Here is a 14,963-nt window from a genome sequence, read left to right as displayed (position 1 = left end):
TGGCCCTCCACTCCTGCGCCTGCGTGGGTCCCCGCGGCTGCGCACCAGTCCCCAGCCCCGCAGCGCCTGCGTCAGGAGACGAAACCAGGTAGCGCCTGCGCGCTGAAATTCAACTTGGGTTCGTGTCACAGGGACTGCATGCCGAATGCTCCTTTTCCTTTACCTACAGCCCAAGAATATTACTTAGAAAGTTCCGTAAACAATCAAGTCCTAGGTCTCAAATTAGGCGCCTTTCTGGATTAGCCGAGGAAATCCGTGGTTCTTCTTGGTTCTGCAGGGCTGCTGATCACCTTTTTGTACTTCTTATCTACACTGCACGATATTGGCTTGTTGATTGTCACTAGCCCGCTATATTTCCACACTGACTTTTAACTTGTGTCCTGACAACCCTTACTCTATTTAAGGGCCCCAAATTGCAAGGATGGTGATGTGTTTTTTTCCAAAATGCTAGAGAACCATAGAGTGCTTTTTTTAAGCGAAAAGGCAGATTTCAATGTAGAATAGTCATAATGAGGTAGCCAAGAACAAGGCTAAGAACTCACTTTAAATGAAATTGTGAAAGAAATCTACACAACTTCTGCTGTCGAACTTAACAGTGCAAAAGTTGCAGCCACAGGGCACAAGTGCTAAGATGGAAAAGGAGTTAGATTTGTATGGGTATGAAAAATGTGTTCAGCACACATTGTGCCAGAAGCGCTGAGGCTGTATAAAGACTTCTGAAATGGTGGAAAGGGAGTATCTAAAAAAGGGGGAGGAACCAAGCCATTTTATTGCAAGTGAGACATGGCTATACAGATTCAGAGATGGGTCTGGGGGGGGGAAGGGGGGCTTGAATTTGAGAGACAAAAAGATATGTGTACAGTGGAGAGGTTACTTCTACAATTGAAGCTGCTGCCACATCTCAAGCAGACTTGAAAAAAAGGGATCAAAGTGAAAGTGCTTAAAGAACTTAAGTCATATGAAGAGGATGAAGAAGCAGAGGCAGAAATGTTTCAGATTTCAAATACATTAAGGGACAAATTATGGGATGTGTTCCTAAGATGAAACACCGTAGTAAAGCCACCAGCACAAACAATTCCAGCACTACAGCCCTGATTTACATAGAAAGGCCCTGTTTACAAAAACAAACAAAAATATGTTACAAGGAGATAAGCCCAAAACTTCACATACTAGCCTAGCATCTTTCTTTTTCTTTCTTCCTTCCTCCTTCCTTCCTTTTCTTTCTTTTTCTTTCTCACCTTTCTTTCTCTCTTTCTCTTTCTTTCTTCCTTTCTCTCCTCTTTTTCTTTCTCTCTTTCTTTTTTCTTTCTTTCTGCAAGACAGGACCTCAATGAATTGCCCAGGCTGGCCTTGCGTCTAATCAGTCTTAAAACCCGCCATTCTTTTATTTCAACCTCTCTTATAGCTGTAATCCCAGGTACAAGAGAGGTGGCAAGCTACAGGCTAGTGAGCCATTAGAGGCTGATTTAAATTTTGTATTTTTCAGGTTTTTTTGTTTTGTTTTATTCTTTTTTAAGATTTATTTTTATGTATATTGGTGTTTTGCATGCATTTATGTTTGTGCAAGGGTGCCAAGTTCTGCCCCCCAACTGGAGTCACAGACAGTTGTGAGCTGCCATTTGAGTGGTGGGAATTGAACCTGGGTTTTCTGGAAGAGCAGCCAGTACTCGTAACCAGTTAGCCATCTTTCCAGCCCCTGGTGTGTAGCCCAGGCTGTCCTCAAACTTGTGATTCTCCTGCCTCTCCCTCCTTCAGCAAATCCTATTGGCAAGCACTTCTTCTTGAATCCAGATCTCACTACATAGTGTAGGTGGCCTCAGACTTTTAGTGTTCCTCCTGACTCTGCTTCCTGAAAGGGAAGATTACAGGTATGCCCCCCACCACACCCAGCATGGCTACATTTTTTTATAAAATCAAAGTTTTCACTTGTACAGTCACTAAAAAACTATTTTATGGGCTGGAGAGATGGCTCAGAGGTTAAGAGCACTGGCTGCTCTTCTAGAGGTCCTGAATTCAATTCCCAGCAACCACATGGAGGCTCACACCATCTGAAATGAAATTTGGTGCCCTCTTCTGGCATGCAGGTGTACATGCAAACACACATTATATACATAATAAATAGATCTGTAAAAAAAAAAAAACAAACTATTTTATGCTACAACACTTTGATGAAAAATAAAGACAAAGGACTTCCAATTACATTATTCCCCCCTTGTTGGGGGGGTAATAAGTCTACTATTGAGGATCCTTAGCCATTTGTATCATCTGCTACCAACATTGAGTCATGACTCAAGAACTGATTCTCCAGATATATTGCTAACCAATAGTCACCTGTGTTACAATGCCTATACCATTCCTCTTACTTCATCTTTTCACACAGTCATTGTATCATCTCAAGTCACCATAGAAAGGGGTGAGAACAAAACAAATCATTCGAAAATGAGAACACATTCATGTAATTTTGTTACAATTAGTCTCATAACTGAAATATAAGTTATTAGTTATACTAAACTCTTCTTGTGTTGAATTTACAAACTTTCATCATACATATAAATAAAAAATATATGCAGAATTCTATGCTATGTACAATTTTGAGCATCCACAGGTCTTAAAACATATTCTGTGCAAATACAGAGACACTACTGTATCCTGTTGTTCTAAATTAGTTTCTAGTAGGGTGATCAGAGGAGCCTGCCTTGTGTGAAGAATACAAGGTTTTGAGTATTTTGTTTTTGAGATAGGGTTTCTGTTGGTATAATTTTTTTTTAATGTATACACCTTACCCTTGTTCATTTAAATACTGATTTCTCCCCACCCCCACCCCCAACTCTCTGGTTTCAATCCGGATATTGCATTGTGATACTCATTCTAAGCATCCTGTCTCAACTCTTGTGTAAAATAAATAAAAATAAAACAATTAGACACAATGTTGAGCAGGGAGGAGCCAGAAGGCAGGAGATGAGTGGGAGGAGAAGAGAGAGGAGAGCTAGGAGAGCAGAGCTGGAGGAGAGATCTTGGAGGACGTGGAGCATGAACCAGACCTAAGATTTCACAAAAACCAAGTATAATGTGGGAAATCTAAATGTTAGGAAACTGAGGGCTTGGACGTTTAGGAGGGAGTAAATATTGCCCAGCATTGTGTTCTAGGTTAACTAAAAACCCAGTCTCTGTGTGGTGATTTGGTTATACAGCTGCTGAGGATTAACAGCAGCATTACCAGAAGATAAACCAATAGTAAATATTAATAACTTCTTACAACAGGTTTCTCCATATAGTCTCGGCTGTCCTGAAAATCCATCTGTCAACCAGCCTGGCTTCAAACTCACAGAGATCTGCCTGCTTCTGCCTTCTGAATGCTGGGATTAAAGGTGTGTGCCACCATGACCCTGCTAAGGCTTTGAGTCTTAGCCTGCAACCATAGACACATTTATACTTCCTTGGTTTTCCCACAAAGCAGAGAGGGGCTTATGGATTGGACTGCTGTGCTTCATGAGGTACACCTGGTAAAGGATGGTGCTCTAACTTGAGAATGGTCCTGGAAGGAAAGCATCCCCAATAAAGAGGAATGTCACAGCTGAGAGGAGAGATCCTAGTTGGGACATGTCCTAGCTTTGTGGGGAATAAAGGAAAGATGTCTACAAGTTTGAGAGGGTACACAATTGGGAGGAAAGTAATCTCTTAAATAGGTTGTGTGTGCCCACAAGAGGGGGCTATTTCTAAGAACTTCCCAGCTGGCAAGCCCCTCCTCCCTCTCCCCACTAATGAGGATACAAAGGGATGCTCAGGTAGGAGGGTATTTCTGGCTGGGACTTGTGCACTAATAAGATCATCCCTACTGTGGAGGTTCCCATATGAGATGCTGACCCCAGTTAGCATGGAGTGCTCCAGTTAGGAGGTGTGCTCTCCCTGGTTAATCCAAGCGCTGCTAGGCACAAGCTTCCTGTGTACAAGGCAAAGCCTTTCCTGAAGACCAAGTAACCCTCACTAGACTGAAAACCTAGAGTCACAACTATCTTTGGCCACCTGATATCTAGGAACAATTCCATTTTTCCCATCTGAGACTTTAAAACTACTTACAGTCCCCATAGGGTCCAAGGATTCTTTGGAACAGCTGAACTGCTGTTAAGGCTATGTATGATGGAGTAGCGAACTGAGCCTTTCTGAGGATCAGGAAAAACACTCAGTCTTCTGTAACTCATAGTCCAGACAAAGCCACCTTCCCCAACCCACCTCTCCATCTCACCTGCTAAGGTGGAGCCTCCTCTAGCTCTTTGCTGACACCTCTTGTTTCAGTTCACTGCATAGCTTGCTTCTTTCCTAGCCTTTGTGCCTTAAATAACTGCCTCAGAAAAGTCTTCCCTTTTCTCCTACTCATTTCTCATCTCTGCAGCCCCACTCCATGTTCTCTCTTACTTATTTTAGGTGTTTTGTTTTTAAAAAGGGTCTCATCATGTAGAGCAGGCTGGCCTCAAACTCAGAGATTTACCTGCCTCTGCCTCCAAGTGCTGTACTTAAAAGGTGTGCAACTCCATGCCAGGCTTCTCATACTTTTATGTGATACAATGTGAATAACCAATGTTTTCTGTGTCGTACAGCCTACAACAATACCCTCTGACATAAACAGAATACAAAAAAATTTTTTTAAGATGTTGAAACATAAGGAGGAAACCTTTTTACCAGGTAAATATGATATGACTGAAACTGTTAGAAGGCTATAGGCAATTTGAATTCAGCTACAGTCATGCCACAACTTAGTAACCACTAACTACCTACTTAGCTACTCTTGCTCTAGGCAGGTGAAGTATGTCCATACTGACATAAGTTCTGATAGACAAGCCTGTTTCGAATTCCCATTTTATGAGTGAACCAAAGTAAGGGGGTTGAATTTATGCAGCCAGCCTGAGACAAGGTGGGATCAAACCCCAGCTTTTATTTCAACTGTAGGCTGCACTGCTTCCAGGAGGTGGAAGGAGGCTTTCTCCAAAACCCATCTGACCCACAAAATCAAATGTTAGCCAGGTATGTAACCACCAGTGAAAGAACATGTTGCAAGGAGTAGACAGTGATGTGTTCCAAAAGATACCATCCACTTCTAGCCCTCTAAAATGGGGTGCAGACCTAGTTGGTTAGGTGATGTGAAAACTAGACAGCCACCTAGGGCTCAGAGTGGAAACACAACTTGGGGATACTGGTTGTGCACTGCCAGGATTCTGCTCTCTAGAGCACTTTGTTCCCTAAAAGGCTGTGAACTGGTTTGATTCCATAGGCAAGGTGGCCACCATACCTGGCAAAGTGGCTCTCCCCCATCAGAGATGGAATTTAATTCTCTCCAAAGTAACCACTCCAATGCAAACATTACATGTGAAGGACAACAGGCCAGTGCTTGTTACCTGAGTTGCCATGGAGATGAAGATGACTGGAGGGTGCCTCTGAAATGCTGCTCCAGGGAACTGTTTGTTGTCTTGTCTTAAGGACCTACATCACAGTTCCAATGTCTTGTGTGTACAATGGTAAATAAGGAGAAGCACAATGCTCAGAGTTGACAGTGATCTCATGCCCAAGAGTTGAGGGTTCTACTGCAAGCAGGTTCCTGGTAAGTCCTCTCTGCATGAATATTTTTGGTGGCCAGGCATCCAAGCATGCCACCTAGAAAAATGGTTTGGAATGCAAACAAGAGTGTGTCTCAAAGAACACCAGGAACATCCTTAAACAGATGGGGAGATATTAAAAAATAAAAAATTTAAAAAATAAAGAGGACAGGAGTGGCCAGCACAGAACTATCCAGATTGCAACCTCATAGACTATAGAGGAACCCAGAGGTGGGGTGTCACTGAGGTGAGGAATACACTTGTAGAGTTTGAGATAGGATTGGACAGGGCCAAGTCACAAGCTCAAAGGATGCATCTTGAAGGATGTGGTAATGGGAGGAGGTCTGGTGGAGGGAGCTGTCTTTCAGAGATAGGGTCAAAGGAGGAGCTTGCAGGGCTGGTCTTCAGCGCAGAGCCTGTATACTGGGGACACTCCGAGGCTAGGCTGTAGAAGGTAAAGGCCAGCTACTTGCCCAGTTCTACAAATAAAGCACTTTATTTATACAATCTCTTCAGGCCCCCTATCTCTGCCACCCTACCCCAGCCTCTAAAGAAGAGGACTAATTAATTCCAGAGGAGCCAGGAGAGGGTAGTCCACAAGGGGTTGGGTCATCCCAACAGCTGCAGGTCCTGAGTAGCTGGGTCAGGTAGAGAGCAAAGGCACGAGGCCCTGGGCCTTCCATTCCAGGGCAAAGGCCAAGCCCACCAAACAAGGTGGCATAAAGTTAGCTCACCAGGGTCAGCTCCCTGGGATCAGGCCATGATCTGCACTACCAGCACCACAGCTCTGCTCGTAGGATGGTGGAGCCTCTGTGGAGAGAAAGCAGGATCTAAAAGATGCTCAAGGCATCCTTATTTCCTTACCCCAGTCCCTGTCATTTTTACTCACCATAGGGGTAGCCCCATGAACTGTACTCTGGGGGGAGGATCAAGGCACTGGTGGTGGGTACTGGGCCTCCAGAGCCTTCTGCAAAGTAAGGGACAGTGGCACCTATGGAGATACACAAGGGCGGGTGCAGAGAATGCCTAGCAGGGCTTCCAGCCTGAATACAGGGCTCAATGGTAGTGACAGACATGGAACCCAAGGCAGCAGACAGTGGCTGCTGCTGAGAATGGCTCTTGGTAGAAAGAGAAACTGCATCTGAGAAGCGGGGGCCACTAGCCGCTGCCTCAGCCTCTTCCTGGGGTGGTGCAGAGGGTACCACTGAGGACAAGGCCCCAGGAGAAGACCCTGTGCCTGGACAGGGGCTCAGTGGGGTTTGGTTCACAGCAATATTGCCAACAAAGACTGGGAGAGTCACAGTGGCTTCAGGTGCCTTCATGGAGACCTGGAAGAAATGTAGGTATTGAGGAGTCTGGCCAAGGCCACCTAGCCTCAGGCCACCCAGCCCTGGGCAACACCAAACCTGAAGGTAATAGTCGATGTGGATAAGGCTGCAGCCGGGCAGGGCCGACTGGGGCAGGGCAGGCACTAGGATCTGTTCTTGCCACTGAGCACACCTCCAGGCCTTGACACCTGTACCCTCCACCTCTGCAATGGTTCTCACATCATAGATCCATCGCTTGGCCTTATAAGATACCTTCTAAGGAAAGACCATACTGTGGGCGTGGGTAGGCCAGCACCTACTCCCTTTGTCCCATGGGAAGGAGACAGGTTCAGGGAGACAGAGGGCTCTGACCTGTAGCAAGCTGGCCACCACAGGGCTGGTGTCCTTGCCTGACTGGTTCTCAATGTCAGCCTGCAGCCGCAGCACCTGTCCCACTACATAGCCACGAAGGTCAGTGCTAGCTGTGAGAACCACACTGCCAGTCTTCACCAGCTTATAGGAGAACTTCTTCGTAGTGGAGGCCACATTAGGTTGCTTGAAGGAAAAAAAAGGGAGGAGTTTAGCAAGTGAGCACAAAATGAATTCCTGTGGTACCAGACAGGCCCCTTAGTCTTCCCTAGATACCAGCAACCAGCTTAAGGCAGAGCCTGGCTGCCTGGAACAAGAGGTTGAAGGCAACCAAGAAAGCCCCTACTCCATTCTCACCTCAATTTCTGGGATGCTGTTCAGGTTTAAGGGACTCAGGATATAAAACACGAGGCTACATCTGTGATCCTTAGAAAAACGTGGAGTGTCGATGAACGCCCTCACCTGGTGCACAATCTTCCCGAAGGGACCCTCAAAAGATGTGGGTGCTGTCGCTATGGAGAGAGAGAACAGAAATTGGCTGGCACCCAACACCTCCCACCTGTAGGTCCCACCATTCTAAGACTGCTGTCCCCACAAGCTTTCCACTCACCAGGAAGCAGGAACTGAAAAGGGAAGTTGTGTTCTCCAGCCGGCAGACTTCCTACAGAGACAAGAAGGAGGTGGGAGCAAACAGGAGGAGATCCACAGTGGCCAAAGTGCCAGAGTAGATATAGGCACTGCAGCCCACCAGTTCACACTACCTTTCTCCAGCATTAAAGCAGTGTGACCAGAGAAGGAGCTAAAGGCTACATACAAGGGCTTGGTGTAAATGAGAATGTGTGGCTAGAAATGTGGTTGGTAGAGTGTTTGCCTAACATACACAAAAGTTTGGTTCGATTCCAAGGACTATGGAAACCATATTCGGTAGCACACCCTTTGGGAAGTGGAAGCAGGAGAATCCAAAGTTTAAAGGGATTCCTTAGGCAACACAGGAAGTTGAAGTCCAGCCTGGGCTACATGAGCCCCTGTCTCAAAATGAATAAATACAAATTTAAAAATAAAATAAAAACACAGGAGGGTGGTTGAGGATAAAGGATGGGGTGAAAGAATCATACTAAGGGTCAGAGCCCACCCAGCCCCAGAACCAGAAAGCAGGATAAAGTGGGAATCCAAGAAACAGTTTCTGGGAAGGGAAGGGACAGACTGAGCCCACTCCAGGCAAGGGCTGCCCCTGTGATCACTGCTGGCTCCCACACTCACCCTTGTCAGCCAGTGACAAAGAGCTGTTGAAGTAGCTTTCCTCCACCACCCATGCCCCATCGTTGGCCTTGTTGGAGACCCCACAGGAACCCATGCAGGTCACCCGGATAGCTGTAAGGGGAAGGGTGGCATAAGCCTAAGCCAGCTGATGGCATAGGCTCCTCCCTGTCCCCAGCACAGGAATTTCTGTAGGGCTGGAAGTATCCATGGGTCAAGCAGCCACTCTGTCATCTTCCCAAGAATACTTCCTGGCCATCCCCAGTCTGGGTGTTCCCCCAGGAAACCAGGCTGGCAAGGAAACTGATAGGCAGTGCTTCATCTGCCCTACAGACACAGTGGGAGGCCTATAATCTCCTAGACAACCCCTGGGCTACCCTCAAATTGGTTACTTCAGACTCTAGCAAGAACTATAAAAACCCCAGCTACCCTTTTTTTCCTGATGTAAAAAGAGCTGCCCCTTCAGTCTCTTGAAAGCTAATGCCAGCCCTCCTCCTGTGGGAATGCAGTCAGACCTGCCTGAACGAGTCATCAGTCTAGCACTGGAGGCCAGCCCTGACTTCCCTCCTGAGCAGGAGTGCCCAGGAGGCTGACTTTCTACACCATGAGGTAGCTAGTCCTCCCCTACCAGTGAGAGGGCCCAAACAGGAACCACTAGAGACAGATCTCACATTCCTATGTTTAACAGACACAGTTGGGCCCACTGTGATTAGGTAGTCAGAACTGAAAGAGGAGGCATAACTGAAACTGGTCACAAGGGAGGTGGCTCAGGCAAGGTGGTAGGTGAAAGCCAATGAGAGGCACCCTGAAGTAATACCCTTTTCCCTGTAGAGTTGGATCATGCTTTCAGCTCTTTTCCCAGACTTACTTGACAGGGTCACAGGAGGGGAAGATTATTCAGACTCTTTCATCTTTGTGACAAAGCCACCAAGCATGAGGAACAAAGATATCCAAGTACCTAGGAGTTGGGTCACACCTGCCTCATTTATAGTCTCCCTATACCATAGCCCAGGCATCCTTTTGGTCACCCACAGAACACTTAGCTTTATCCTATAACCTTTGGCTCATCCTCAATCCAGGTAGCTCTCCACAGGTGCACTCCCTCACCTGATGGCTGCCAACACCTGTTCCCACTCTTGAGGCAGTCGTGCTTTCTTGCTGTTCTACTCCCTGCCCCTTGAAAGTGTCAATGACTGTTCTTCACCCTCCGTGTCAGCCCAAATCCATTATCACACTAACCTCCAACCTGGTTTGAAATCTACACACTCCTTCTGCCATGACCTCTGAATCAAACCACCAACTATTCCCAACCTGGAATCTGTTCATCTCCCTAAGGATGATTGCCTCACACTAGACACAAAAAGAAGTATGGAGGTCTTGGTTTAATCCAGATGCCCCCATAGTGCTATCAGGGTGCCTACGGTGAACAGCACAGAGCTATTCAAATTCTTCATACTCAACGTATGAGCAATAACAAACTGTTTGCTTTAGCTGTTTAGTTTAGGGTGGTTTGTTATTTGAATGACCTAATACCCAGCCACACTAAAAATCAGGGAAATCCCAGGTGACTCACATATTTACTCATCAGAATGACAACTATTAGGTACTTTGACACATGTTGGGGAGGGGATGGAAAAGCATACACTCTGTATACTACCAACCATAGACTGACACAGGGCCAGCTTTTTGTATTTGTACCATATATATGCCAGGGCACCCATCAGCTCTCAAATCCTACACTATTTCATCAGGAGTCTCTCCTAGCACTGCTTATAACAACAATCAAGCATCCAGTCTGGACTTCCTACAGTTCAGGCCAAGGAGCAGGAGACTGCCACCAGATTACAGAAAAACAAGCAACATCCAAATTGAGAGTAGGGGGTCCACACTACTCAGACTCTGATCTTCCCAATATCAGGGATTTTCCCACACAATAGGGCTCTCGGGAGTACACTGGCAATGTGAACAGCCTCTAGCCACTAAGGTAGACACATCCTGTGCCACTTACTCTCTTATTAGAAATGGTGCCTGTTGTCTCCCCCAAATACCTGAAGCTGCTCCTTTGCCTCAGTAGGCTCACAATCAAGGTATAACAAACACCCCTCCCCCTGAAATTTCTCAAAGATCCCATGTTTGTTGCCAAAGGCAGTGCCAGCAGCCAGGTATTCACCTTCTCAGATCCCTGGAGCAGGAAAACTATATAATATGTAAACACATAAATCTTGAGAAACGAGGGAGTTCTGAGAATACAAAGTGGTTTTTGCTGCTGCTGCTGCTGCTGCAAGACACTGGACACAGCTTTCTTTATCAGTCTGGATACACCTGTGATGGCAAGACTAGGCAGGCTGGAGGCAATCACCTGACGAGAGATTCTGATTTCTATCATTTTCTGGCTTTGATAATGTCCCTGCTGCTTTTCAGTAATATCCCTACAGTCCTGTACCTCCACTCTCATGCAAAGGTATCTGCTCTGGGAGGTAGCTATGGGCCTCTTACCAGCTTATACCCAGCAGCATAGCCAGAAAACCTGGGCAAGTGTATTCTAGCAAGTCCTCTGCTACAGAGCATCAAGTGACAGCCTACAGAACAATATATACTCCAAGGTACCATCCAAGTATAAAAAGTACTTCCTAGCAATGTGGGACCACAAAACTGTCAGATGCTCACCACTGTAGATTGGAGGCTGCTTTTTTTCTTTTCTTTCTTTTTTTGGGGGGTGGTGGTTCGAGACAGGGTTTCTCTGTGTAGCCTTTGCTATCCTGGAAGTAGCTCTGTAGACCAGGCTGGCCTCAAACTCAGAAATCTGCCTGCCTCTGTCTCCCAAAGTGCTGAAATTAAAAGCATGTACTGCCACCTCCACCTGGTGGCAGCTCTGGTTTTCTAAAGAAAATCATGGTGTGTGTTTTGTTCCACAGAGACTTCTGGAACTTTCTTCCCTCATGGGTGCTTCCACCTGTCTAGTAACTTCCTATCATGCACCATGATAATGAAGACCTTTCCATTTTTCTGGTCCCAAAGATCTTTAACCTGACCATCCCTACCAGTTACCACATTCTACATTAAGTCTGTCCTGCTCCTGCTTCCAGTTGTACCACAAGAGTAACAAGAGCAGCTCTCTCCTGAGGTCCTGTGAAGACATAGCTGGTCTATGACAAACAAGGGATGGACAGAGCGTAGGAGTTAAGCGCACTTGTTGCTCTTGCAGAAGACCCAAGTTCCATTTCCAGAACCCATATGGTGGCACACAACCATCTTTAAACTTCAGTCAAGGGCATTCAATACCCTCCCTAAACTCTGGGGGTACACAAGCAAGTAGTGCACAGACCCACATGCAGACAAAACATGTACAATAAAATGAATAAATCTAAATTTAGAAAAAATAGGGAGACCTAGGAGTGGTGTTGCATACATGCAATACCAACACTCAAAATCCTAAATCAGGAGGATTGCAAGTTTGAGGTTAGTCTGGGCAGCATAGAAAGATGCTGTGTATAAGAAATAATAATAATAAAAGAAAAAAAAGAGGAGGGTTGAAAACACAGCTCAATGGTGAACATATATCAAGCATGCAAGAGGCTCTAAGTTAAATTCCCAGCACCTGAAAAACAAAATCAAGTAGAAAGACCTCCATCTAATCCAAAATGAGGTATAGAGAAAAAAAAAAAAAAAAAAGACAGTGGGCCCTGCTGTTCTCCTGGGTCTAGAATACTACTCATTCCTTAGCTTTGTTCCACATCAACTCTGAGACAGCTAATATCCTCATGGATGGGTGCTAACCATTGTCAATCATTAGACAAGTCTTCAACGAGCAAGATGAAAATCCCAAGGTAGTACTCTTTGAGAATACAGGGGTGGAGCTCCTCTACTGGGCCTAGAAGACACTCAATATATATAAGAACCATGGTTATTTCCATCCCAAGCAGGGCTGAGGGAAGTTCCAGAACGGTCTATACAAGCACATGCCCATGCGCACGCACACACCAATCTCAACTGTCAGCAATGTAAATAACCCAGCCCCAGTAAATGATCCTGGGCACTTTTGCAATTAGGACCATCAACTGGGGCTCTCTTGGCCTCTGTAAGGTCAGCTGTCCATTTACTCACTACTTATCTGCTACAAGGAGGCCAGGAGATAGCTCATACTTACACTGTAGTTGGCAATAGCTGTTCAGCCCAAGTCTAGTCAGTAGAAAATGGTAGAAAAGGAAAACTGAATGGCTATCTCTAAATAAGACCTCTCTTCTCTCTGTTGTATCCCCCATAAGCCTGTAGCCTGTACCAAGTTCCCCTCAGCCAATGTGGAGTTTTCTTTACACTTCTCATACCTTTCTTGGGTCCAGGAGGAGCTGACCAATCACTGCTATAGTCTCTACAAAATCAACGTCCGCTTTTATCTAGACTACAAACTCGAAATAGAGATAGGTAATGTGAGCATGACCAGAGCCTCAAGAGGATCAGGGCCTGACAGGTACCTACAACCCAGCTTCCTTCTAGACCTGGACAGCAACACCAGTTCCAGGTCCAGGGTTTCAACTGGGGCCTAGAATGGCTGAGGAGGATAGCTATCCATCCTCAGAAGATACCAGAAGTGTGTGTGGGCAATTGTGGCTTTGGCCAAGCAACCAGGCAGCTCTCAAACGAGGCAAAAGTAAAAGAGCACCAAGCAGGAACACCTGTATAATCTTGCAATCAGTCCAGCGGCTAGACAGAGGCCACAAGAGTACCCACCTGACCCTAAGAGCTCCCACACAAGGCCCTATTTGAATATCCTATAGAGAGGAGGCTGCAGGTGAGTGTCCGGCTAAAGACAAAGCAGCAACTGATCCCTAGCCTCAGAGTCTCAGATCTACGCAGCAACAGTTCAGCTCCCACAATGCCTTAGGACAGGAGTGAGGGGATTGCCTGGAGAAACAGGCCCTCTTGCCAGCAATGACAAGCTTTTAAGGGAATATTAAACAAGCACGAAGGTGAAGGCAAGAAGGTCCCCTGTTGATCCTCCTGAGGACCTGCACACTTGGGTCAGGACTGTCTTTAAAGAGGAAGGTCCTGCATAGGAGCCTGGAGGCGAGTAAGAGAGAGGACCCAGAGCATAGGTTCCAGGTAGGGGCCCAGCAGGTGCCCAGCGGACCTTAGACACCTGAACAGGGGAAGACTGTAGGCCTTCATTCTTCTACCGCTAGGCTCGCCTAGACATAGTTAACAAGCGCTTAGGCCCTGGCACAGACTCTGGCCGCCCCTAGGCGGAGAGCGCAGGATGGGACAGATGCGGAAGGACAGGGCCACTGAGCTGCCTGCCCCGCCCTGGCCTCCGCGGGCCTCCCAGAACAGCCTGCCCCCGGCGCCGCAGTTCCACAGTAACTGGGAGCTCCCGGGAGACTGAAAACCCCAATCTCAGAGCCCACTGACCGCATGGCTTTCCAGAGCCCCGCCCCACCGCAGGTGAGAACGCGTCTACCCGCTCCCCCGAGGCGACCCCGCGCCCACCTCGGAAGGGGAGTGACGCTCCGAGGCGCAAGCGCACGGCCCCAGCCAGCGGTTCCCCAGGACTGTAGACGACGCGGCCCTGGCTCAGGCGAATCTCGAAGAGCTGCACCCTCCCCATACCGCGGTCTCCCGCGCCGCGTTCTGACGCCTGCTAGGGCAGCGGCCGAGACCCGCCCCCTTCCTCTGTCGGGAGGACAGAGGACACGCCCAGGCCGCAGGACTCGCCTAGGCCGGAATACTAGTTGGTGGCCCCCTCCAAGACCCACCCTCTACCCAAGAACCCGCCCCTTTCCGAACCAAGGCCTGTCTTCTCCAGGGCTGGTCCACGACCTGAGGACACGCCCATGGCTGAGGACACGGCCCCACAAGGACCCTCCCATTTCCTTAGACTTGCCTTTCAGCTACGCAAGCACCTGTTCACAACAGCCCAGTCCAGGTCCTACCCTATCCTGAAGTCCCGTCTAGACCAGCGGGCTGGGCTATGGAGTGTGCGGCCATATGCGCCATATGCTTTAGCCCCAGACCTTCACGAGATCCTTGAGACCTCTGTTGCCCAGATCTGCTTACCTGTTGGTGAGGGCTGGTTTTCAACGCTAGTTGGTCACTAGAGGAATTCAGGCAGTATGGGTTCCCAGCTATGCTTCGCGGCCATCCTGCTCTGTGCACTGTGATCTGGGGTGTGAGGAATTGCAGCCCAGAAGACTGGAGTCGGGCAGCGGGAATTCAGGACCGAAGCAAGAGACCCCTGCAGGACTTGGGGCGTGGAGCGAGGCTGCTGAGACGGAGCAGGAGGAACCGATCTGAATCACATCTCACCCCAAAAAACAGGTTTTTTCTCTGTATCCGTGGAACTCGCTTTGTAGACCAGGCTGGCCTCCAACTTAGAAATCTGCCTGCCTCTACCTCCCGAGTATCCCTGGGATAAAGTGAGCACCGCCGCTGCCCGGCCTGACTCACA

At 47.6% G+C, this 14,963-nt stretch overlaps 1 protein-coding gene across 5 annotated transcripts; it reads right to left on the bottom strand.

The window, feature by feature from the left end:
• Window positions 1-4,900: 4,900 nt before the first annotated feature.
• On the bottom strand, window positions 4,901-14,260 carry Arrdc1 (arrestin domain containing 1). Of its 5 annotated transcripts, none has more exons than XM_021663356.2 (9): window positions 14,006-14,256; window positions 8,525-8,635; window positions 7,875-7,925; window positions 7,622-7,776; window positions 7,268-7,450; window positions 6,995-7,171; window positions 6,478-6,916; window positions 6,323-6,398; window positions 4,901-6,067 (listed from the first exon to the last, which is right to left on the bottom strand). In XM_021663356.2, exons 1-8 carry the CDS (start codon window positions 14,121-14,123, stop codon window positions 6,328-6,330), a joined length of 1,305 nt encoding a protein of 434 aa, XP_021519031.1. In that variant the 5' UTR covers window positions 14,124-14,256; the 3' UTR covers window positions 4,901-6,067; window positions 6,323-6,327. The 5 variants fall into 5 exon arrangements, with proteins under 5 accessions (XP_021519031.1, XP_021519030.1, XP_021519029.1 ...); XM_021663355.2 differs by having other exon boundaries at window positions 4,901-6,033; XM_021663354.2 differs by having other exon boundaries at window positions 6,066-6,398; window positions 14,006-14,260.
• Between the last annotated feature and the right edge of the window lie 703 nt (window positions 14,261-14,963).

The sequence above is a fragment of the Meriones unguiculatus genome, chromosome 8 (assembly GCF_030254825.1).
Source record: "Meriones unguiculatus strain TT.TT164.6M chromosome 8, Bangor_MerUng_6.1, whole genome shotgun sequence".
NCBI lineage: Eukaryota > Metazoa > Chordata > Mammalia > Rodentia > Muridae > Meriones > Meriones unguiculatus.
This window is presented reverse-complemented; position numbering and strand designations above follow the sequence as displayed.